This window comes from Pristis pectinata, chromosome 12, assembly GCF_009764475.1.
Source record: "Pristis pectinata isolate sPriPec2 chromosome 12, sPriPec2.1.pri, whole genome shotgun sequence".
Taxonomy (NCBI): Eukaryota; Metazoa; Chordata; class Chondrichthyes; order Rhinopristiformes; family Pristidae; genus Pristis; species Pristis pectinata.
The window spans coordinates 4905987-4930998 of record NC_067416.1 but is presented as its reverse complement, the minus strand read 5'-3'; the positions used below and the strand labels follow the sequence as shown (position 1 = coordinate 4930998).

At 49.1% G+C, this 25012-nt stretch overlaps 1 protein-coding gene across 4 annotated transcripts; it reads right to left on the bottom strand.

The window, feature by feature from the left end:
- Positions 1-91: 91 nt before the first annotated feature.
- Positions 92-24903, bottom strand: cutc (cutC copper transporter homolog (E. coli)). 4 transcript variants are annotated; one of them, XM_052027116.1, is made up of 10 exons: positions 24704-24903; positions 18943-19972; positions 15593-15667; positions 13597-13656; positions 12357-12566; positions 11494-11529; positions 7078-7211; positions 4605-4632; positions 2316-2421; positions 92-935 (listed from the first exon to the last, which is right to left on the bottom strand). In XM_052027116.1, exons 3-10 carry the CDS (start codon positions 15660-15662, stop codon positions 824-826), a joined length of 756 nt encoding a protein of 251 aa, XP_051883076.1. In that variant the 5' UTR covers positions 15663-15667; positions 18943-19972; positions 24704-24903; the 3' UTR covers positions 92-823. The 4 variants fall into 4 exon arrangements, with proteins under 4 accessions (XP_051883076.1, XP_051883078.1, XP_051883075.1 ...); XM_052027118.1 differs by having other exon boundaries at positions 24791-24897; XM_052027115.1 differs by lacking the exons at positions 18943-19972; positions 24704-24903 and adding an exon at positions 18298-18357.
- Between the last annotated feature and the right edge of the window lie 109 nt (positions 24904-25012).

Below are 25012 nucleotides of genomic sequence, written 5' to 3'. Positions count from 1 at the left end.
TGACAATAACCTCGACTTTGACTTTCTTAGTTTGCTTCGACTTTTGTATCAGGTATTGAATAAATGAAAACAATTACAAAGGCAGTTGAATTAAAACCAGAAAAAGCTGTCAATTTATTGGGGTCCTTCAGCACAGAAGGGATATGAAACAGGGCTTACCACTGTAAAACCGCTTCCCTGACGGTTCAGTGAGTTTATCCAGGGATTACCGGAGTGACAGAGGACAGGAACACCCCAGCTTTAGTCCTCAGCCTATGTTGAGTTCCAGATATTAGCCGGACTGCAGGAGTGCTACAGTTGGGTCAAAAGGAAGTTGCCACTGCTTCCCGCTCCGGATTTAGGCAAGGATGCAGAAATCTGTCACCCTGAATCGCGTTACACACAATTGGGTCAGGTACCAGAGAGAGACCATGGAACTGTTTCCCAACAAGGAGTCACACCATTGAAGGACAGGAGGAAAAAAGGGGATATTAGAAGAAAGGAAGGGGTCCATCCAGTCAACAGTTTTTAATTGTAATAACTGTAAGCTGCAAATGCTGGCAGAAGATTGCATTCCATGTACTTTAATGGGGAAGAGCTCCATCTTCGTATAGACAGAGAAGGGTTCCAATTGCAAAACTTTTAAACCAGACCGAATAGTTTATGTTGTGCAAGAGAAATGCAATCAGGCTCCCCAACCGCCAGACTTCCTCTTCAGTCCAAATAACTTGTCTGCTCCTTTCCCAGGTAGTAAATAAGTCACCATTTTTGAAACGATAAGATCTGCATTAAAACAGGTAAATCTTTCCTTCCTGCCTTACCAAGGCTTGGATGTTCCCGGTATTTACACTGTGTCCCTGGCAATAGCATTCAATGTTCTAATCTTGCAGATGTCTGCCACTTTCACACTGTACTCTGGCGGGGAGAGGGAAGCTCCCATGGAGACCGACATGTTTCTGAGAGAAGAAGAAGCAAACACTGCAGCTCTAATTGACCATCAGAATATCCACCATTACCAACTGATCATATCCTCCATCACACCCGCCTGGTTAGTTAAAATGTTCCCTGTTGATTCTTGGTAGGCAAGTCAAGCTTGCAAGATTTACTTGGGAATGAGACACAAGCAGATGACAAAGTGGGGACAGAATACCGCTCACTACCCAGCACAGCAGTGATGTAAGAAGACCCTGGCTTATTGCGTTTAATTATAGAGAACAGCAATAGACTTTTAGGGCTTTAAGCACATTCAGAAGTCCGTATCTCGGTGACAGGGCTCAAACATAATCACCTTGATTCCAAGCAGATTAATATTAAAACAGAAATGCTGGAAATACTTAGCAGGTCAGACAGCATCTATGGAGGGAGAAGCATGAGTTAACGTTTCAGGCTGAATAACTTTCACCAGGTGAAAGCTCATCTTCACCTGGAGGGAGTATCCAGGTTGAAAATGTCCTACATACAAACGAGCTCTCATAATATTATTAACTTCAAAAATCAGACGTACGTACATATGTTTGTTCCTACGAACGGCAGAACTAGTTTCCTTTCTCTCTCTCTCTCACTCTCTCTCTCCCCACTTTTAGTAATTGTTCTTTCTTATCAGTCCTAAGTACTTTCCATGCCATTTGTTACAGTACTGTGGAGGTATGGTACCATAATCGAGAGACTTTTCAGAATCAAAATCAGATTTATTATCACTGACTTATATGATGTGAAATTTGTTGTTCTGCGGCAGCAGTACAGTGCAAAGACATAAAAATTACTATAAATTACAAAATAAATTAATAGTGCAAAAAAGGAATAATGAGGTAGTGTTTATAGGTTCATGGACCATTCAGAAATCTGATGGTGGAGGGGAAGAAGCTGTTCCTAAATTGTTGAGTGTGAGACTTCCATGTACTTTCCGACTTACGGACAAAATTGACATATGAAAAATGGAACCTGCTCGTTACAGCCCGTAACTGTGTTTCTCTCTCCCCACAGATGCTGCTTGACCTGCTGAGTATTTACAGCATTCTCTATGTTTATTTCAGATTTCTAGTGTCTGCTGTACTTTATTTTGGGTTTGACATTTAATGTAATACTGAGGAGCAATTAAGCTACACGATTAGGGGTCAATGGATTAAGGATTGTTGTTTATTGTGACTCAAATTACCACAGGTTACCAAAGAATGAAAACTAAATGTCTAGTGTATTTGTGGAAAGAAATTCACAAACACGAAGCAAAACAGAATTAAAAATTAATACTGTTCCTAACCTAGTATCAAGAGATACAGACAATCTTCCCTCGAACTCGACACATCCACTGCCTGAATCAATCATTTTGTTTATCTTACCGAAACTTCATTGAAGAGTCTCGAGAAGATCGGGCAGAACAGTGGAACTCACAGATGCCAGAACCTTCCAGAATCCGTTGCACGTTTCTTTCTGTTATTCCACCAGCTGAGCAGAAAAATAAGAGATGTACTTTTTGTTAGAGAGAAGAAACTCCACACAGAGAGCACCCCAAGACCCAGATCGAACCTGCGACGCTGAGGCAGAGGCAGCAGCACTACCTGCTGCATCACTTAGGCAGCAACGTTTACTGATTGTGCAAAACAATTAGGGAGTCATAGAGTTATACAGCACAGAAACAGGCCCTTTGGCCCAACTCGTCGATGCCGACCAAGGCGCCTCCCTGAGCTAGTCTCATTTGGCCCACCTCTGAACCTTTCCTATCCATGTACCTGTCAAAATGTCTTTTAAAAGTTGTTATCGAACCCACCTCTGCCACTTCCTCTGGCAGCTCGTTCCACCCTCTGCGTCAAAAAGTTGCCCCTCAGATTCCCTTTAAATCTTTCCCCTCTCACCTTAAACCTTTGGTTTTAGACACCCTGGGAAAAAGACCGCCACCATCCACCTTATCTATGCACCTTATGACTTTATAAATCTCTGTGAAGTCACCCGTCAGCTTCCTACACTCCAGGGAAAACAGTCGCAGCCTATCCAGTGCTTCCTTCTAAGGAACACTACAATTCAAAATCAGCTTCTGCCTGAAATTCTGTTTCTTTGCTTCTCTTCAAATCTAGACCAACGTCAGACAGTGAGTACAGAGTGGGAGGACTGGAATATTGACACCCATTGGCAGTTTCGCATATGCCTACAGCAGGAAGAAACCAATCATTTGAACCTATGGCATAAGAACAAGAGAAAATAGGAGCCCTCTGTCACCTCCACCTATCACCTCGCGGCCTCTGTTGCTACTCCCACTCCCCCCTCTTCCTTCTGCCTATCACCTTCCTCACCTGGATCCACCTGTCTCCAGCTCTTGTTCCACCCCTTCCCTTCACCTCTTCATACCAGCTCTCTCCCCTCTATCTTTCAGTCCTGATGAAGGGTCTCGACCCGAAACGTTGACTGTCCGTTTCCCTCCACAGATGCTGCCCGACCCGCTGAGTTCCTCCAGCACTTTGTTTTTTTGCTCCAGATTCCAGCATCTGCAGTCTCTTGGGCCTCCTTAGGATCTTATATGTTTCAATAACATCCCCTCTCACACATCTATATTCTTCACAGCACCCAAAAAAAATTAGACATTGCGTTACTGACAACGTAAACTAAAACTTGTGGCCTCTTGGAATTAGGTCTCCGTTATTGGCCAAAACGCAAGCCATTTATTTGCGCTAACTGGCAGAGACTAGCCCGAGTCGTGCACTTGAACTCCAGTATTTCAGTCTCAGTTTGTAATCATTAGTTCTGGTCAAACAACCTGTCAAAGGTCTCTAAGAACAGCTGTCTTACAGAAAGTGCAAAGTCCTGCCTTGCTGAGAGGGTTAACGATAGGGAAGAGGTGTTACAGATGCGTTATAGAGTCATCAAGCAACACAGCATGGATACAGGCTGTTCATGCTGACTACGGTGTCCACCAAGCTAGTCCCAATTTCCTGCATCCGGCCTATGTCCTTCCAAGCCCCGCCCCTCCATGTACCTATCCAATATTGTACCTGCCTCAACCACTTCCTCTGGCAGCTCATCCTGTATACTCACCACCCTCTGCGTGAAAAAGTTTCCCCTCAGGTCCCTTTTAAATCTTTCCCCTCTCACCCTCAATCTATGCCCCCTAGTTTTGGACTCCGCTACTCTGGGGAAAAGACTGTGATCATCCACCTTATCGATGCCTCTCATAGCCTGGCCAACCTCTCCCTGTAACTCAGGCCCTCTAGTCCTGGCAACATCCTCGTAAATCTTTTCTGCACCTCATTCTAGTTTAACCACATCGTTCCTATAACAGAATGATCAAAAGTGTACACAGTACAGCACAGTAGTGTGCACAGTGTTACAAGTGGACTCTTAGATCTCAATGTAATTACTAATGCAACTTACTTGCAAGCTAAAGATTCTTGTAATTAAACTGGATGCCTTGGCCCAACAATTGGATATTGTCAAATTAAAAATAAAACTGGGTCACATTCTGTGAGTGAACCCAGTTATTAACCCGTGGCTTACCAGAAAGGTCAAAAATGAAGTACCACAGATAAAAATGCTTCATTTTTGACAAAATCATTTTTCATACCAATCTGTATTACACCCCACCAGACCCAATAAAAACCATTAAAATCTAGAAATAAAGAAATGGAAAATGTGTTTACCTGCTACAACAATTATCCTTTCCTTTGCCTGAATAATATAAATGGAAATATAAATGAAATTAGTGACTAAAATGAGGGAATTACTACAAGGCCAAAGTTACTATCACACAGCCATTGATTAAATTAGGAAATAGAGGAGCAGGGACATGCTAATGCAGAGAGATGCGCAGCAGTGGAGTCAATTTCCAGGGGCAGGTTTGAGGCCGAGTGGCCTACTCCTGGTCCTATTTTCTGATGATTTTATCTCCAGGATTCGAGGCTGAGGCAGGAAAACAATGTCAGCTTTAAGGATGAGGCTGGATAGGCAAACAAAGTCTCTCATCCTTCTAAAGTGGTGGAAATGCAGCCTGTATCCGGACTCAAGCAAGTCCCCAGTGCCTCAAACTTAATTCTCACCCTTGTTTTCAAGTCTTTCTCTTGCTCCTCCTTTACATGACCTTCTCCGTAGTCCACTACTTACCATGACTCTGTCTCATATTCTTGGCCCATTGCAAGTGAAGTTAGTAGAGTCCCTTTAATACCTCATGATGAAAAACACGATGATGCTGGAGGGACTCAGCAGGCCAGGCAGCATCCGTGGAGAAAAGCAGGCGGTCAACGTTTCGGGTCAGGACCCTTCTTCAGGACTGAAGATAGGAAAAGGGGAAGCCCAATATATAGGAGGGAAAAGCAGAGCAGTGATAGGTGGACAGAAGAAGGGAGGCGGGGTGGGCACAGTGTGGTGATAGGTAGATGCAGGTAAGAGATGGCGAGAGGCAGGTGCGGGGGAGGAGGGGAGAGCAGATCCACCGGGGGATGGGTCAAAGGGAAGGAGAGAGGGAAAAAAGGTAGGAAAAAAAGCTAGGAATGGGAAGAAGAGAAGCATGGTGGGGGGTGGGGGGAGGGGTTGTGGGGAAGGGGGTGGAGATTACCTAAAGTGGGAGAATTCAATATCTCTTACCTGCATCTACCTATCACCACTCTGTGCCCACCCCGTCTCCCCTCTTTTGTCCACCTATCACTGCTCTGCTTTTCCCTCCCATATATTGGGCTTCCCCTTTTCCTATCTTCAGTCCTGAAGAAGGGTCCTGACCCAAAACGCTGACCGCCTGCTTTTCTCCACGGATGCTGGCTGGCCTGTTGAGTTCCCCCAGCATCATCGTGTTTGTCATCTAGATTCCAGCATCTGCAATCCTTTGTTTCCCCCTTAATACCTCGACTTTCTGAATAACTGGAGTCATAGAGCAATACAGCACAGATACAGGCCCTTCCGCCCAACCAGTCCATGCTGACCACAGCGCCCACCCAGCTAGTTCCAATTTCCTATATTCAGCCCCTATCCCTCCAAGCCCTGACCCTCCATGTACCTATCCAAGTGCTTCTTAAATGATACTATTGTACCTGCCTCACCCACTTCCCCTGGCAGCTCGTTCCATATACTCACCACCCCTGCGTGAAAAAGTTGCCCCTCAGGTCCCTTTTAAATCTTTCCCCTCTCACCCTAAATCTATGCCCCCTAGTTTTGGACTCCCCTACTCTGGGGAAAAGACTGTTACCATCCACCTTGTCTATGCCTCTCATAATTTTAAACACTTCTGTAAGGTCGCCCCTTATTCTCCTACGTTCCCAGGTAAAGACCTACATGGTAATTTATCAAATGCCCTTTGAAAGTCCAATCTACATCTGCTGAATTATTTCATTAATGAACTCCTTGGGTTAGTCAGACACAACTTGCCTTTGACAAATCAACTTCAGGTAACTTGCTTTCTCTGTACCTATTCAGAACTCACTACTTGTGCTGAGAGTCGTCCGTATTGGCTCAAATTTTCCCTCTGCCTTAGCACAATCTGACCTGCCCTACATTTTGCAGAGGTTACATTCCTTTACCTGTGTTCTCACTCTCTTGCTCATTTCATAGCTTTTGTTCACCTTCTGTCCATCTGCCACCACTGACCAATCAATGGTGTGATCCGAACATCTTATCCCCACAACATCCCTGGCCTCACCCTGTCAGAGAGATTCCTTTTGTCCTATCCATCTCCCCCCATCCGCCCAGCAACTTAAAACTAACTTGTTTTCTCTCCTTCCCCAGTTCTGACAATGCATCTTTGACTGAAAACATTAACTCTGTTTCTCCCTCCACAGAGGCTGCCTGACCTGCTGAGTGTTTCCAGCATTCTCTGTTTTTATTTCAACACGTCAGTGCTGATCACACTCTTATCCAACTGAGAATTTTGTCCTTCACAATTGTCTTTCAGGAGCCTCCCCTTCAATGACAACAGGCTGCCTGGCAAGACTATCGAGTCTTGTAAGCAAATCAATTAACACTTCATTACGTTGACTTTTAGTGCCATAGAAGGGCCATTGACCCCAAAGCTCTCTGCCTGTACCTTTGCTCTATGGGAGATAGGCCATTTGCCACAGAACATTTCTCTGTGCTAATGGTTCAAATATAAAAGTCTCAGCAGAAATAGAAAACAAACCTTGAACTCACCTGCTCTACCAGGCGCTTGATAGTTGGCAGTCCCTCAAGTGCAGAGCTGTCACATCCGCTAGTGAGGACCCGATCAAAGCCCAGTGAGGTGAGACTCTCCAGAGCCGTGGAGGGGTCGTGCACCATATCAAAAGCTGCAGGAATACAGATATGAATAGGTGTCACTGACACAGCTCAGTCAAATGATGGGAGAATTCAACAAAATGTGGCACACGAAGCCTCCTTTATCCTCAGCCCTTGAAATCTACACTATTGCATACTCGTTTATCTTTTCTATAGGAAATGCTTTTACTATCTTGATGCCTTATGATAATTAAGCAAAACAAAAAATATTCATGCATCTAGGATAAGATATTTATTTATTAGTCACATGTACCTCGAAACACATAGTGAAATATGTCTTTTTGCATTGCTAAGTATGTTCTGGGAGCAGCCCACAAGTGTCGCTACCCTTCCGGCGCCAACATAGCATGCCCACAACTTCCTAACCCATACGTCTTCGGAATGTGGGAGGAAACCGGAGCACACGGAGGAAACCCACGCAGACACGGGGAGAACGTACAAACTCCTTACAGACAGTGGCCAGAATTGAACCCGGGCCGCTGGCGCTTTAATAGCGGCACGCTAACTGTTATGTTACCGTGCTGCCCTCAGGGCAAGTTTTTTTACAGAGAGGGGTGGGTGCCTGGAATGTGCTGCCAGGGGTGGTGGTGGAGGCAGATACAATAGAGGCATTTAAGAGGCTCTTAGATAGGCACATGAATGTGCAGAGAATGGAGGGATGTGGACATTGTGTAGGCAGAAGGGATTAGTTTAGTTAGGCGTTTAATTAGCTTGGCATAACATCGTGGGCCGAAGGGCCTGTTCCTGTGCTGTACTGTTCTATGTTCTAGCTACAGAGTTTCATTATTCATTGATTGCACAAAAAAGTACTGGAAAGAAACAGGCCATTCAGTCTTCTAATCCAATGCTATTCTCTCACCCCATCACTTTATCCTTCAATACACTTCACCCTTATATACTTAAATAACTTCCCCTTAAAGGTACCTCTACTATTTGCCATATCTTCTCTCTGTAGTAACAGGCTCCACACTTGAAACACTCTCTTAGTAAAAAAGTTTCTCCCAAATTTCCAATAGGATTAGTGACTATTTTATATTAATGGTCCCTCATTCTGGTCGCTCTTCTTCCCGCCAAGTGGAACCATTCATACCCCTGAAGACTTCTATTTCATCATTTTCTGGTGTTTACTACACGCTGCCTACATTTCTCACTGCCTCAGTAAAGCAGACAACGTAATCAAAGACCCCATCCACCCCAGACATTCCCCCTTCTCCCCTTTCCCATCAGGCAGAAGATACAAAAGCCTGAAAGCACGTACCACCAGGCTCAAGGACAGCTTCTATCCCGCTGTTATAAGACTATTGAATGGTCCCCTAGTACGATAAGATGGACTCTTGACCTTAATATACATTGTGGCCTTGCACCTTATTGTCTGCCTGCACTGCACTTTCTCTGTAACTGTAACACTATATTCTGCATTCTGTTATGTCTTCCCTTGCACTACCTCGATGCACTGATGTGATGAAATCATCTGTATGGACGGCATGCAGAACAGAGTTTTCCACTGTACCTTGGTACATGTGACAATAATATACCAATTTACCAATTTACTAGAGTTGGAATTACAGAATCCTACAGCACGGAAACTGGCCCTTCAGCCCATCGTGTCTGTACTGACCATCAACCACCCATTTACACTAATCCCACCTTTTCCTGATGGACATTACCAGCCACTTTTAGTTAACCTTCCTCTGCACCTTCTCCACCACCTCTACATCTTGGTATTGGTTTATTATTGTCACTTGTACCGAGGTACGGTGAAAAACTTGTCTTGCAAACCGATCGTACAGGTCAATTCATTACACAGTGCAGTTACATTGAGTTAGTACAGAGTGCATTGGTGTAGTACAGGTAAAAACAATAACAGTACAAAGTGTCACAGCTACAGAGAAAGTGCAGTGCAATAAGGTGCAAGGTCACAACAAGGTAGATCGTGAAGTCATAGCCCATCTCATTCTATAAGGGGACCGTTCAATAGTCTTATCACAGTGGGGTAGAAGCTGTCCTTAAGTCTGGTGGTACGTGCCCTCAGGCTCCTGTATCTTCTACCCGATGGAAGAGGAGAGAAGAGAGAATGTCCCGGGTTGGTGGGGTCTTTAATTATGCTGGCTGCTTCACCAAGACAATGAGAGGTAAAGACAAGTAAAAGAGAGGTAAATCTTTCCATGAGTAGTAAGTTCCAACTCTACTCTTACGCCAGAAGAACCACTCAGGGTATTCATGGATCTTTTGCCTTTATAAGCACCCGGTCTTATCCCCAACAACAATTTGTGCACTTAAAGCATTAAAATTCTTCAGGGGGGTTATACAGGCGTGATTATAAAAACCAACAATTAAACTGAACTACATAAGGAGAACAGAGTAGATGAGAAGGTGATCTGGTGAAAAAAAGTAGATTTTGAGGAGTCACCAGTAAGACTGCAGATGCTGGAGATCTGTAGTAACACACAAAATGCTGGAGAAACGCAGCAGGTCAGGCAGCATCTGCGGAGGGAAATGAACAGTCGACGTTTTGGGCTGAGACCCGTCACCAGGACTGAAAAGAAAGAGGGCAGAAGCCAGAGCAAAAGGGTAGGGGGAGTTTTGAGGAGTGATTGTAAAGAAGGAAGAGTGGCAAAAGGAAACTGAGGAGCTCTGGGTCTTGGCAACTGAAGACATAGCCACTGACAGGGGAACAATTAAAATCGAAGGTAGACAAGAGTCCAGAGTTGGAAAAAGCACCAGGGTCCAAGGATTGCAGGACCGAATGGGAATACAGTGAGGGCGCGAGAGAGAGAGAGAGCAAAACCAAGGAAGGAGTTGAAAATAAGGAGTGTTACAGACTCGGCGAATGTCCCTTTAAGATAGTTAGTAGTTTGTGTGTGTGTGTGTGTGTGTGTGTGTGTGGCGTGCATACTCAACAGAAGATAAAGGACGTAATGACGTTGTTGAAGAGGTCAGTCGGTCAGTCAGAGAGAGAGAGAGAGAGAGAGAGAGACACCAGCCTGCTAGTTTCTCTATCGATGGATGAGAAACAATAACTGTGTCTGTCACTGCAATCCACGTATGGAAATTGGGAGTAATCCAGTGGAGTTCACTTTGTTGCTGACCTGTAGAGGGAAACAGGTATTTGTGTGGACGGACACGATTTGGATGCTTTTCGGGGTGAGGAAGTCACTACCGAGTAAACACTGAGGTGTCGTTTGGGTTCCATCGTGGAACATTTGGATTTCGTAATTACTCTCTCTATGTTCTCTACATCTACGTTTTATCTTCAGACAACGGTGGTTGTTGAAGAAGCCTTTGCTCATGTTTCACCTTATGGCTTGCTGAACTGAACTTTAAGAACCATTCGTTGGACTTGGAGTTTGGGACTTTGCCACACACACACACACACGAAGAGTTTAGTTTTTGGGGTTAATGTTCAAGGTTTAACATTTTTACTTCTAACATTCTAACATTTTTACTTTTATTTTTCTTATTATCATAAGTAGTTATTAGTAAAATAGTTTTAACACTGAATCATGACTCAGTGTTTCATTTGTTGCTGGTTAGTAACAGAAGGAAAACTTAACCAGAAGCAGGACCCCATTTAGATTACTGACCAGAGAGTCACGAATGAGCAGGACTTGGTGCTATTTAGGACTCTGGCAATAGAGCCTGGTTAAGTTACCAGGTAGTAGAAGGAGGGAGCCAGCCAGGCATGTTAGAAAAATACTGTGAACCCCCACATTACGAAGGTTCCTGGAAAACCATCTGTATCATGATTTTCCAGAACATGAACCCTTTTCTTCCATTGGATCCCGTGTTATAAGTGGAGATGCTATGGGAAGTTTCTCTCTCAATAGGCAAGGGGATTTTGATGATACTGTAGGCAGAAGAGAAAGGTTTTTTGTGTTAATTAACTGGAAATGGATGTTATAATGTTTGTAAAGTATTGTTGTACAAATATCAACAGAAGAGATCGCCTTGTCAGTTTCCACAGCAAATGGAAAGTGGTCTCCCCGCTGTGAACCAGCAGCCTGCGATCACTGTCCTTGGTAAACTAGTTCAGTTTTCTGTATACATTTTGTGTTATTTTGTTTATGTGTTATTTATTTTGCTCATAAATTCTTTAAGGGTAAATTTTTATTGTATATCTCAAGTTTTTTGTGAATTCCGTAAGGGCAAATTTCCATTACCCAAACTGCCGTAATACAGAGGCAGTTACTCCCAGAGGCAACAAAGGATGAGGTACCAGTGGCAAACGACTTGACTCGAGACTGAATGTTGGGCAATGTAACAGGTACTCTTACTTTTCTCAGATGTACTCACCTCTATGAAAAGTCACAGGCAATGGTCGTGATTCAGCTGCAACAGTGGAAGGAACAATTAAACATTCAGAATGGTCATCTGCTCACTTAACGAGAAAATAAACATTCGTCTCACAAGAATGTCTTGCAATATCATTCCCTTCATCAAAACCTCTTAGCTGATAGCAAGCACATCCACCCATCACTGCATTATTTCCCATACTCTGCAATGTAATGATTTTTTTTTTGTGGCACCTTTCACAGCCTCTGTATATCCCAGTGAATTACTATTGGATTGTAGAGACTACAGCAGTGAAGGAAGTGCACAGAATTAGCACACAACAGTGTCCCATGAACAGCAAGGAAATGACAATATCCTTGATAATAGTGATGATGAATAAAGGATAAACGAGGCAGTGCCTGAAGAAGGCGGCATCCATCACTGAGGACCTTCACCATCCGGGACATGCCCTCTTCTCATTACTACCATCGGGGAGGAGGTACAGGAGCCTGAAGACCCACACTCAACGATGCAGCAACAGCTTCTACCCCTCCGCCATCAGATTTCTAAATGGTCCATGAACCCATGAACACTACCTCCTTCTTCCTTTTTTTGCGCTATTTATTTATTTTGTAACTTATTGTAATTTTTATTTCTTTGTGCTGTACTGCTGCCGCAAAACAACATATTTCATGTCAAGTAAGTCAGTGATAACAAATCTGATTCTGAGCATTCTTCAGGACACTGGCCTAGTGGGATATTTTGTAAGGGAACGTCATCGGCAAGGGCAGACAAGGGTTAATATTACCCTGTATGTTCTGCTGCCTACTCGATTACCTTAAAGGTCAGAATCCAGTTACCCAAGATGAGTGTAAGACTCATACCGATCAGATCCATGCACACTTCAGCGTTAACCCTTCCATCCTCCGTCAGCACACCAAACACAATGCCGTCCGCACCGCTGGCTTTGGCCATCTTGATGTCGTTTTTCATGACTTCGATCTCACTGTCGGTGTAGAGGAAGTCCCCTCCTCGCGGGCGAATCATGGCAAACACTGGAATCCTCAGGTACTGCTTAACCACTTGCAGCAAACCTGCTCCAATCAATCAGCATCGTAAAACAAATGAGGAGGGATCTCTCTGACCCAGAACGGTAATGTTCTCTCCCCTCCCTACTCTCAAACCCAGTCACAGAGCTGTACAGCACAGAAACAGGCCCTTCGGCCAACTGGTCCATGCTGACCAAGATGCCCACCTAAGCTAGTCCCATTTGCCTGTATTTGGCCCATATCCCTCTAAACCTTTCCTATCCATGTCCCTGTCCATGTGTCTTTTAAATGTTGTTAACGTACCTGCCTCAACCACTTCGTCTGTCAGTTCGTTCCAAATACACAGCACCCTCTGGGTGAAAAAGTTGCCCCTCAGGTCCCTATTAAATCTCTCCCCTCTCAGCTTAAACCTGTGCCCTCTAGTTCTTGATTCCCCAACCCTGGGAAAAAGACTGTGTGCATTCACCCTAACAATGCCCCTCATGATTTTATACGCTATAAGATCACTCTTTATTCTCCTAATTGATTTACAGTGAAGACCCCTCAACATTGTGCTGTCAAACAGGGTAGGGACAGTGTGGGTTAGAGCTTAAATACATTACCTTACCTATCGCACACTCCCAGGGCAGGGCCAGCACGGGTTAGATGCAGAGTGAAGCTCCCTCTACACTGTCCCAAGTGCAATGAAGACTATGCATGTGTACAAGTTATCAGAGAATGACTGGCAGCGTGGAGGTGCATTCCAGCACAAAACATCGGTCAAGAGAGGAGAGGGAACTACATTGTGCCTGCAGCAATAGAAACAGGTCACTTAATCCTAATTGTCTGTGCTAACATTGACGCTCCCATACTACTAAGAAGGAGACACAGAATAAAAGATTATATTCATGACTCAGAACTAGTGCACAGTCTTGTGTGATACTGAAAAATCTTACACCTTAGGGTTTGACGAATATTTGCAACATCTCTCAGTGACTTTAATTTTCCCTGCCCTCATTGGTTAGAAATAACAGACCCAAAAAGCCACCAATCCAAGCCAGAGATCCAAACCCATCTATGAAAAACTGGTGCTCACCAATACTGGGGGTGATGCCGCCTTCCATTAAACTCGAACACAGTTCAATCCGACTTGCCCCTGAAAACAACCACAAAGGTTAATTTGGTAAGGCAAGCTGACAGCGTTTATCCCTCAGAAGGAACATCAGTCAGTTTTATGAGGACAAATGTTCATCCTTTGTATTAAAATACAGGGAACAATTATTACTGACGATTATTGCTGCATAATTATTCATCTCCCAAGTAAACCCTTTTGAGCGAAGGGCCTTCCACCATTCCCTGATATCACTTCTAACGACTTGTGGAAAGACTAGGAAAAAGTTGGTGATCCTCCTTGGTAGAGAGCTAAGAGGGGGATTGGTAGAGGTGTTCAGAGCCTTAGAAAATGCTTTACTTTCGTTTAATGGTGTTACAGGAGTGGTATGGGTTAGCCTACCCTATCTGTGGGAGTGAGCTGGAACGAGCTGCCAAAGTGGTAGAGGTGGGTACAATGTTTAAAAGCCATTTGGAAAGGTTTAGAGGGATATGGGCCAAATGCAGGCAGATGGGACTTGCTCTGAAAGGCAACATGGCTGAGTTGGGCTGAAGGGCCTGTTTCCGTGCAGTATTACTCTATGACTATCAGAATCATTATCACTGACATATGACGTGAAATTTGTTGTTTTGGGGCAGCAGTACAGTGCAGGACATAAAAATCTAATTAATGCAAAATAAAAGGAATCATGAGGTAGTGTTCATGGACCGTTCAAAAATATGATGCTGGAGGGGAAGAAGCTGTTCCTCATTCATTGAGTGTGGGTCTTCAGGCTCCTGTACCTCTTCCTTTATGGTAGTAACAAAAAGAGGGCATGTCCCAGATGGTGAGGGTCCTTAGTGATGGATGCCGCCTTCTTGAGGCACCACCTCTTGAAGATGTCCTCGATGGTGGGGTGGATTGTGCCCGTGATGGAACTGGCTCAGTCTACAACCCTCTGCAGCCTCTTGGGATCCTGTGCACTGGAGGGAAAGCTCTCCCCCGTACATCTACAAAAATTTGTATGACTAATATCAAGAGGCAGCAATTCAGATACCTCGGAGGGTTGAAGGAGATTACGGAGACAGTGGGGAGTGACAGCATGAAGGAATTTGAGAACAAGGGAGTTACTTTTAACACTGAAGTATTGTTTAACTGATGCTGGTCAACGAGCACAATGTGATGTGATAGATGTCCTAGTGTGTTGGGTCATGGGCAGCAAAGTTAAACGTTAGAGACAGAAGCAGGGATAGACCATTAAAGGTGCTAAGTCAGAGTTGCCAATGTTCACTCTGGGACAAGTTGGCTTAGGAAGTGTTTTGGACCAAGAATACAAATAATAATTGGCAGTTTAATGAATTCAACTTAAGTCAAATGGGTAACTCATTGAGGGGTCAGCAGTGGAAAGGATGAGCAGCTTCAAGTTCCTGGGCGTCGATCTCTCAGAGGATCTATCCTGGGCCCAACACATTGATGCAATCACAAAGAAGGCATGCCAGCGGCTCTACTTCGTTAGGAGTTTGAGGAGATTTGGTCAAAGACTCTTACAAATTTCTGTAGATGTATGGTGGAGACTGATTGTATCACAGCCTGGTAATGGAAGCTCCAATGCACAGGCTCGCAAGAGGCTGCAGGGGGTTGTAGACTCCACCGCGGATACAACCCTCCCCATCATTGAGGGCATCTTCAAGAGGCGGTACTTCAAGAAGGCAGCATCTATCGTTAAGGACCCTCACCCTCCAGGGCATACCCTCTTCTCGTTACTACCATCAGGGAGGAGCAACAGCAGCCTGAAGACCCACACTCAACGATTCAGAGATAGCTCCTTCCCCTCCGCCATCAGATTTCTGAACGGTCCATGAACACTACCTCGTTATTCCTTTTTTTTGCACTATTTTTATAATTTATAGATTTTTATGCAAAACAACTAATTTCACACCATATAAGCCAGTGATAATAAATCCGATTCTGATTCTGAACCCCAGTCTCATACTCTACATACCTCCCCTTTCAGCATTGATGGCCGATTCCACTGAATCCACACACACCTCCATTAGGATGCCTGGTGCCATCTGACCTGTGGATCACATTGATAGCACCATTAGCAATTCCATTAATTCTCAACTGCTTACTCAACACAACCATTAACATTTCTCAAAGGGCACTTGATCAAGTTCAAGTCTGTTGTTGTCATAGGCATACATACAACTGCCAATGAAAACGAGCTTTTTTGCAGCAGTGGCACAGTACATTACAGGACAAGGACAAAGATTGGTTAACATAAACTTAAATTAAATTATACATGTGCAAGAAAAACAGAATAAATATAACTAGTGCAAGGTTCTTCAGCCTCTTACGTGGTCACCTTCTTCCTAGGGCCCATTGTACCAGGCACTTCAACAGGAGTGGGAGAAGGTAAGTCAAGTAACAGTGGTTAGAAGAGGCAAACCTAGCTTTTGGAGGACAGGGCAGTCTGTCGGAGGTGAAGAATGCCACGGGCATGAGGTCGATGAAGGTGAGGCGCAAGTACTGACCATGACAGCGTCAATAAAATAGAACTAACGGAGAAAGAGATATAAACACTATGAACACAATAGTAAGAAATACAAGAGATTAGCTGTTGAGCATCTTAGTAGAACTTCTTGGGACTAAATGGATTCATGCCTGGCAAAACTTTCCCTCAGAAGTGTTTTCACCTCCCTTGAGTTTCAGCTCCTTCAAGGTTTCTTCGGATTCCCCCTATTTTTGTTCTGTTCCCCAAACCCCTACCCATCCCCCCTCTCCCTCCTGGTTCCATCCACCCATTACCCACACGCTTCACCCACCAGCTCTCCCCTCCTCCCAGCATCAGATTTGGTTCTATCTGCCCTTCACCTCTCCCCTAATAGTTGCCATCATCACGTTCCTGATCAGATTCCACCACTCGTAGCCTTTGTGTTCCTGCCTATCAGCCTCTGTCTCACCCTCCCATCCCTCTTCCTGGCTCAATCTTCCTCTTTTTTTGTCTACCTCCATCTATCATCCACCTGCCTCCGTCTCCCAACTCCACCTCTACCCCGCTCCATCCGCCCATCATCCCTCACCACCTCCCCCGTCTGCCGATCCCTCACCTGCCTCCCCACACCCCCATCTTCCCTCTGAACCCTCAGTCCTGGTGAGACATGAAACACCAACAATCCATTCCCCCCCCCCCCCCCACAGATGCTGCTTGACCCACTGAGTTTCCAGTGTCTGCAGTCTCCATTCTTCAGCTTCGTGTTTGGGGAGACTTCTTTTCACTAGGGGATAATCTGACAATCACATCTTCACAAAGTACCTTCTTCATCATCTTATAACATAGTAAAGCGTAGGCAAAGCTTTCCTGTGCTTTAACTGTTCTGGGAATTGTTCTTGTAATTTTAGGATTTAGAGGAATGTGGTAAAATGGTAAAATGAGATAATCTCACATATTCCTCTAAATCCTAAGATTACAAGAAAATTTTAGTCATTCTCCTCTAGGTTCCTCATAGGGGCCTGCCTTATCCCAGAAGACAATATTTATTCTATCTATAACCAGGCACGGAATGTTCTGGTGATAAACGTCGTGGTTAGTAAGTTTGCAGATGATATTAAAATAGGTGGCATCCTAGACAGTGATGAAGATCATCAAAAATTACAAGGGGATTTTGATCAACTAGGTAAGTGGACCGAGGAAGGGCAAATGGCATTCAATCTAGATAAGTGCAAGGTGTTCCATTCTGGTAAGTCAAACCAGGGTAGGACTTTCGCTATGAACGGTAGGGCCCTGGGGAGTGTTGTAGAACAGAGGGACCTAGGAGTACAAGTATGCAGAAACAAAAGTGTATGTATCAAGCCACCAAAGCCTCAAGGACAGTCAGAGACTTTTTCCCAGGGTGAAAATAGCTAACACGAGGGGGCATGATTTTAAGGTGATTGGAGAAAAGTATAAGGGGGGTGTCAGGGGTAAGTTTTTTTTACACAGAGAGTGGTGGGTGCGTGGAACGCACTGCCGGCAGAGACAGATACATTAGGAACATTTAAGAGACTCTTAGATAGCCACATGAATGATAAAGAAATGGAGGGCTATGTGGGAGTGAAGGGTTAGATAGATCTTAGAGCAGGATGTCGGCAAAACATTGCGGGCCGAAGGGCCTGTACTGTGCTGTATGTAAAGTGGTTGCACAATACCATTTAAAAGATACATAGATAGGAAAGGTTTAGAGGGATATGGGCCAAACATGGATATCTTGTCGGCATGGACGAGTTGGGCCGAAGGGCCTGTTTCCGTGCTGTGACTTCTGGTATTGCAACTCCTTGCTGCTTTTCACAGCAGGTCATTCAATAGAAAACAATTTAGTTCTGTTTTAACGGCGCCGCCGAATCAGCCATGGTTATCCCTGGCAAGCTTCCTCTACGACCATTTCAGCCAAAACGCGTCGTTTGTTTGTGGGAACTCATTGCATGTAAACTCCCTGCAGTCTGCAATAGTTGTTGCATGGACGGTGAATTGCACTTGGTGCATGCCACAGTGGTACCCTGCAGCAGAGGGTTAGACACGTAAACTGGCTGCTGCCTTACCCTGCAGTCTACAATAGTTGTTGCACGGACGGTAAATTGCACTCGGGGTATGCTAGAGTGGTCCTCTGCAACAGAGGTTCAGACACCAATAGGGTTGAAAGGCTCGGCCAAGGCTACTGGGCGAGTTACCTGCCAGTCTGGGAATCCTGCTGGGAACTCTGCTCCAGTGACAAAATCACCTAGTGGCCCGGACCAGGGAAGTGGAGGAGGAGCTGGGCTGAAGTCCCTGTGCATGCAGCCATGCCGAGCATGTGATGAGGGAGCAGCAAGCAACGGGGGAGGTTCCCCAGCTCGCCCGTCTACGGCTGCTGGATTGTTTCAGACCCACAATTAAGCTTCAGTTGAAATGCCTTTCATTACAGTGGCACACCCTCAATATTGCCTCCCAGTACAGTAATTTTTAGTAATTACTCAAAGAAAATACAGAGTACATGAATCAGAAAGGAGATAAAGTACTACTAAATACATACTGTTAAATCATACTTGAAATCACAATACCCCATATTGGTAATCAAAAATGATAATTAATTAACAGATACATTGGAATAATTTTATTATATTAAAAAAATCTAAATCCACTACCAAGACCAAAGCTGTTTGACTTAAAATAAGGATAAGGAAAAACCCTTAACACGTAATGATATTAGCCAATATCTGTGCTTTAACCACCAGATCAAAGGTTTTGAAAATTCAAAAAAGGTCCCCACAATGTTTGGAAGTCCTGCCTCCCAAGTGGCGCTTAATGCCGCTCTTCTGATACTGCAGCGCACCCACCGTATTGTTCTGATACAGAGGCGCTCCTTCAATAGCTTGGCGCTCCCTCAGCATGATCCTCCTAGTGTCGGGCTCCCTCGATAGTTGCCGCTCCTTCAGCATACCCCTCCGATAATGTGGCGCTTCCTCACCACTGTCCCTCCGATAGAGTGTAGCTCCCTCAGTACCGTCGCTCTGATCAGAATTAAATTTATTCTATTTGCCATTCTTATGATGTGAAGTGTGTAGTTTTGTGGCACCAGTACGTAAAATAAAAATAAATAGTCCAAAAGGAAAGGTATTGGTGTTGGTTTATTATTGTCACTTGTACCGAGGTACAGTGAAAAACTTGTCTTACAAACTGATCGTACAGGTCAATTCATTACACAGTGCAGTTACATAATGTAGGAATAATGTAGTTCATGGACCTTTCAGAAATCTGACAGAAGGGAAGAAGCTGTTCCTCAATGGTTGAGTTTGGGTCTTTGAGGTTGTGCCCGTGATGGAGCTGGCTGATCTATGTTCCTCTGCAGCCTCTTACGAACCTGTGCATTGGAGCATCCATACTAGGCTGTGACGCAACCAGTCAGAATGGTCTCCACTGTACATCTATAGAAATTTGCAAGAGATAGTGTGGGGCTCCCTCAATGCAGTCCCTCTGGTTGCGTGGGGCTCCTTCAGTGCTGTGCCTCTGATGGCGCTCTCTCAGTATCCCCCTCCAATAGTCTGGGGCTCCCTTATGATCTCTACGATAGTGTGGCACACTCTCAGCATTGCCCCTCCCATGGGGCAGCACTCCCTCAGCACCTTCCCTCCAACCGTGTGACACTCCTTTACTGCAGAGGGGGTGGCACGAAGGTGGATGGAGTGGGGTGCCTGAGTTCATCTAGAGGAGCAAGTGAGTGAAGGGGGGCTGCGATGAGGGAGGAGGGGGAGGAGTGAGGTTGTGGGTGGCAGGGCATAAAAATGAAGAAAGGCACCACAAAGGACTGCAGATGCCGGAATCTGGAGCAAAAAGATTGCTGGAAGATCTCAGCAGGTGGAACAGTATCTGTGGAAGCAAATATTTTTTTATTTCAAAAATAAACTTCATTAATAAAAAAAATTATATACAATAAATACAAAAAAGTGTGGCTCTCCTTACATTCACCATACATTGGTCAGCAATGTTTTGTGCACAGTCCACCATTGCCACTCACGTGGTCTCCCTGGACGACATAAACTTTTAAGTATTTGAGAGGCAAAGGAATGGTCAACATTGGGGGTTCAAACCCTGCATCAGGACCATGAGCGTGGAGGGAAGATAACCAGTGTATAGAAGTGAGATCATGGGATGAGACTGTCTGGTACTTGATAGGTGGAACCAGGTGAGGGAAGGGGAGGTGAACCAAGGGAGAAGAAACCCAGGTAGATTCGTGGGTGATGGCAGGAGAGGGTGGTGAGACTAGGTAATTTGGGTGGGGGGGGGGGGGGGAGGAGGTGTAAAGGATGGTCAAAGTGAACAAAGGGAGAGAGAAGAGAATGCAAATGCTGGAATCTGGAAAAGCAAACAATTTGCTGGAGGAACTCAGCAGGTCAAGCAGCATCTGGTTGCTGTACAACCACAAGGAACCTCTGAATAGAAGCTGCTCAACCCGCTGAGTTCCTCCAGCAGACTGTTTGTTGAATCAGTGAACGCAGATCTAACGATTCTACTGACGCAGTGGCGCAGCTAGTAGGGCTGCTGCATAGCTCCAGAGACCCAGGTTCAATCCCAACCTCGGGCGCTATCTGTGTAGAGTTTGCACGTTCTTACTAATGACCACGTGGGCTTCCTCTGGGTGCTCTGGTTCCCTCCCACATCACAAAGACATGCAGGTTGGTGGGCTAATTGGCCGCTGTAAGTCGTCCCTGTGGTGAGGGGTAGAATCTGGGGGAAGTTGATGGGAATGTGGGGAAAATAAAATGGGATCGGTGTAGGATTAGTGTAAATCAGTGGTTGGCATGGACCGAAGGGCCTGTTTCCACATTGTGTGACTCTGCAGAACATCTATCCACTCTAATTATCATTAGCATATTATTTACTCTGTGAGCTTCATGCGAGCAAGGAATTTCAGAGCGCCCTGGCGTATTTGACAATAAACTAATCTAATCATGGTCAGCACAGACAAGTGGGCTGAAGGGCCTGTTCCTGTGCTATACTGTTCCATGCTTGATGTCTCACTCTTGTTCCCCACCACCCTACACCCCAACACCTTAACACCCTTACACCCAACAAATTCATACCTTGCACCCTTCAAACACCCCTACACCTTTACACCCTTACACCCCTGCACCTTGACACCCTTACACCCCCGCGCCGTTACACCCCCGCGCCATTACGCCGCCCACCCCTTTACAACTTTACACCCCTGCCCCTTTACACCCCCGCAACCCCTACACCCCCGCACCCCTACACCCCCGCCCCTTTACACCCCGCGCCCTTACACCCCTGCCCCTATACACCCCTGCCCCTTTACACCCCCGCACCCTTACAAACCCCCGCCCCTTTACACCCATGCATCCTTACACCCCCACACCCTTACACCCCCTGCCCCTTTACACCCCGCACCCCTACACCCCTGCCCTTTTACATCCCCACACCCTTACAACCCCCCACCCCTTTACACCCATGCACCCTTACACCCCCTGCCCCTTTACACCCTGCACCCTTACACCCCCTACACGCCTACACCCCTGCACCCTTTACAACCCCGCACCCTTACACCCCTGCACCCCTACACCCCCGCACCCCTACACCCCCGCACCCTTACACCGTTACACCCCCGCACCCCTACAACCCCGCACCCTTACACCCTCGCACCCCCGCACCCTTACACCGTTACACCCCTGCACCCCTACACCCCCCGCACCCTTACACCCCGCGCACCCCTACACCTTTACACCCCCGCACCCCTACACCCCCCGCACCCTTACACCTCCTGCACCCCTACACCCCCCTGCACCCCTACACCCCCGCACCCTTACACCCCCCGCACCCTTACACCGTTACACACCCGCACCCCTACACCCCCCGCACCCCTACACTCCCCGCACCCTTACACTCCCCGCACCCTTACAACCCCCACACCCCCCGCACCCCTACACCCCCGCACCCCTACACCCCCCCGCACCCCTACACCCCCCCGCACCCTTACACCCCCCGCACCCCTACACCACCCCGCACCCTTACACCGTTACACCCCCGCACCCTTACCCCCCCGCACCCCTACACCCCCCGCACCCTTACACCCCCCGCACCCCTACACCCCCGCACCCTTACACCCCCCCGCACCCTTACACCGTTACACCCCCGCACCCTTACAACCCCCACACCCCCCGCACCCCTACACCCCCGCACCCCTACACCCCCCGCACCCCTACACCCCCCCGCACCCTTACAACCCCCCGCACCCCTACACCACCCCGCACCCTTACACCCCCCGCACCCCTACACCGTTACACCCCCGCACCCTTACCCCCCCGCACCCCTACACCCCCGCACCCTTACACCCCCCGCACCCTTACACCGTTACACCCGCCGCACCCTTACCCCCCCGCACCCTTACACCCCCCCCGCACCCCTACACCCCCCGCACCCTTACACCCCCCCGCACCCCTACACCCGCCGCACCCCTACACCCGCCGCACCCCCCGCACCCCTACACCCGCCCGCACCCTTACACCCCCCCGCACTCCTACACCCCCCCGCACGCCTACAACCCCCGCACCCTTACACCCCCCCGCACCCCTACACCCCCCCGCACCCTTACACCCCCCGCACCCCTACACCCCCCGCACCCCTACACCCCCCCGCACCCCTACACCCCCCGCACCCCTACACCCGCCGCACCCCTACACCCCCCGCACCCCTACACCCGCCGCACCCTTACACCCCCCGCACCCCTACACCCCCCGCACCCCTACACCCCCCCGCACCCTTACCCCCCCGCACCCCTACACCCCCGCACCCTTACACCCCCCGCACCCTTACACCGTTACACCCGCCGCACCCTTACCCCCCCGCACCCTTACACCCCCCCCGCACCCCTACACCCCCCGCACCCTTACACCCCCCCGCACCCCTACACCCGCCGCACCCCTACACCCGCCGCACCCCCCGCACCCCTACACCCGCCCGCACCCTTACACCCCCCCGCACTCCTACACCCCCCCGCACGCCTACAACCCCCGCACCCTTACACCCCCCCGCACCCCTACACCCCCCCGCACCCTTACACCCCCCGCACCCCTACACCCCCCGCACCCCTACACCCCCCCGCACCCCTACACCCGCCGCACCCCTACACCCCCCGCACCCCTACACCCGCCGCACCCTTACACCCCCCGCACCCCTACACCCCCCGCACCCCTACACCCCCCCGCACCCCTACACCCCCCGCACCCCTACACCCGCCGCACCCCTACACCCGCCGCACCCCTACACCCGCCGCACCCCCCGCACCCCTACACCCGCCCGCACCCTTACACCCCCCCGCACTCCTACACCCCCCCGCACGCCTACAACCCCCGCACCCTTACACCCCCCCGCACCCCTACACCCCCCCGCACCCTTACACCCCCCCGCACCCCTACACCCCCCCGCACCCCTACACCCGCCGCACCCCTACACCCCCCGCACCCCTACACCCCCCGCACCCTTACACCCCCCGCACCCCTACACCCCCCCGCACCCCTACACCCCCCCGCACCCCTACACCCCCGCACCCCTACACCCGCCGCACCCCTACACCCCCCGCACCCCTACACCCCCCCGCACCCCTACACCCCCCTCACCCCTACACCCCCCCGCACCCCTACACCCCCCCGCACCCCTACACCCCCCGCACCCTTACACCCCCCGCACCCTTACCCCCCCGCACCCCTACACCCCCCGCACCCCTACACCCCCCCGCACCCTTACACCCCCCCGCACCCCTACACCCCCCGCACCCCTACACCCCCCGCACCCCTACACCCCCCCGCACCCCTACACCCCCCGCACCCCTACACCCCCCCGCACCCCTACACCCCCCGCACCCTTACACCCCCCGCACCCTTACCCCCCCGCACCCTTACCCCCCCCGCACCCCTACACCCCCCCGCACCCCTACACCCCCCGCACCCCTACACCCCCCCGCACCCCTACACCCCCCGCACCCCTACACCCGCCGCACCCCTACACCCCCCGCACCCCTACACCCCCCGCACCCCTACACCCCCCCGCACCCTTACACCCCCCGCACCCCTACACCCCCCCGCACCCCTACACCCCCCCGCACCCTTACCCCCCCGCACCCCTACACCCCCCGCACCCTTACACCCCCCCGCACCCTTACACCCCCCCGCACCCTTACACCCCCCCGCACCCCTACACCCCCCGCACCCCTACACCCCCCGCACCCTTACCCCCCCCGCACCCCTACACCCCCCGCACCCTTACCCCCCCGCACCCTTACCCCCCCCCGCACCCCTACACCCCCCCGCACCCTTACCCCCCCCGCACCCCTACACCCCCCGCACCCCTACACCCCCCGCACCCCTACACCCCCCCGCACCCCTACACCCCCCGCACCCCTACACCCGCCGCACCCCTACACCCCCCGCACCCTTACACCCCCCGCACCCCTACACCCCCCCGCACCCCTACACCCCCCCGCACCCTTACCCCCCCGCACCCCTACACCCCCCGCACCCCTACACCCCCCCGCACCCCTACACCCCCCGCACCCCTACACCCCCCGCCCTGATACAGGATCTCGACCCTTTTGCCTCCACAGATGCTGCTCAACCGCTACATTCCCCCAGCAGCTTGTCCTTTACAAAACGCCCCCCGCCGCCATCCACAAACATCGCCGGGCGCCGCATCAGGAGCCGCAGCCCGTCTCCCGTCCGTCGGGGCGATGCTGCACCGAGCGAGCGCGGAGACCGGCCCGGACGTCCCTCCGCCGCCGCCGCCATTCGGCCCGACCCGGCCCGGCCCGCTCCGGGGCTTCGCTCTGATTGGCGGAGAGCGCGGCCCTCGTCACGTGACGAGACCCCGCCCACACACATCACTGCGTTGAAAATTAGC

What these genes read in the sequence shown, in the direction of transcription:
- cutc (XM_052027116.1), bottom strand. Translation starts at nt 15,662, where the DNA reads ATGGCACCAGGCATCCTAATGGAGGTGTGTGTGGATTCAGTGGAATCG. An exon ending in AGTGTGCATGGATCTGATCG is followed by an intron (nt 11,530 to 12,356) that starts GTATGAGTCTTA and finishes CCACTGTTGCAG; the next exon opens with CTGAATCACGACCATTGCCT. An exon ending in GACTCTTCAATGAAGTTTCG is followed by an intron (nt 936 to 2,315) that starts GTAAGATAAACA and finishes TTCTTCTCTCAG; the next exon opens with AAACATGTCGGTCTCCATGG.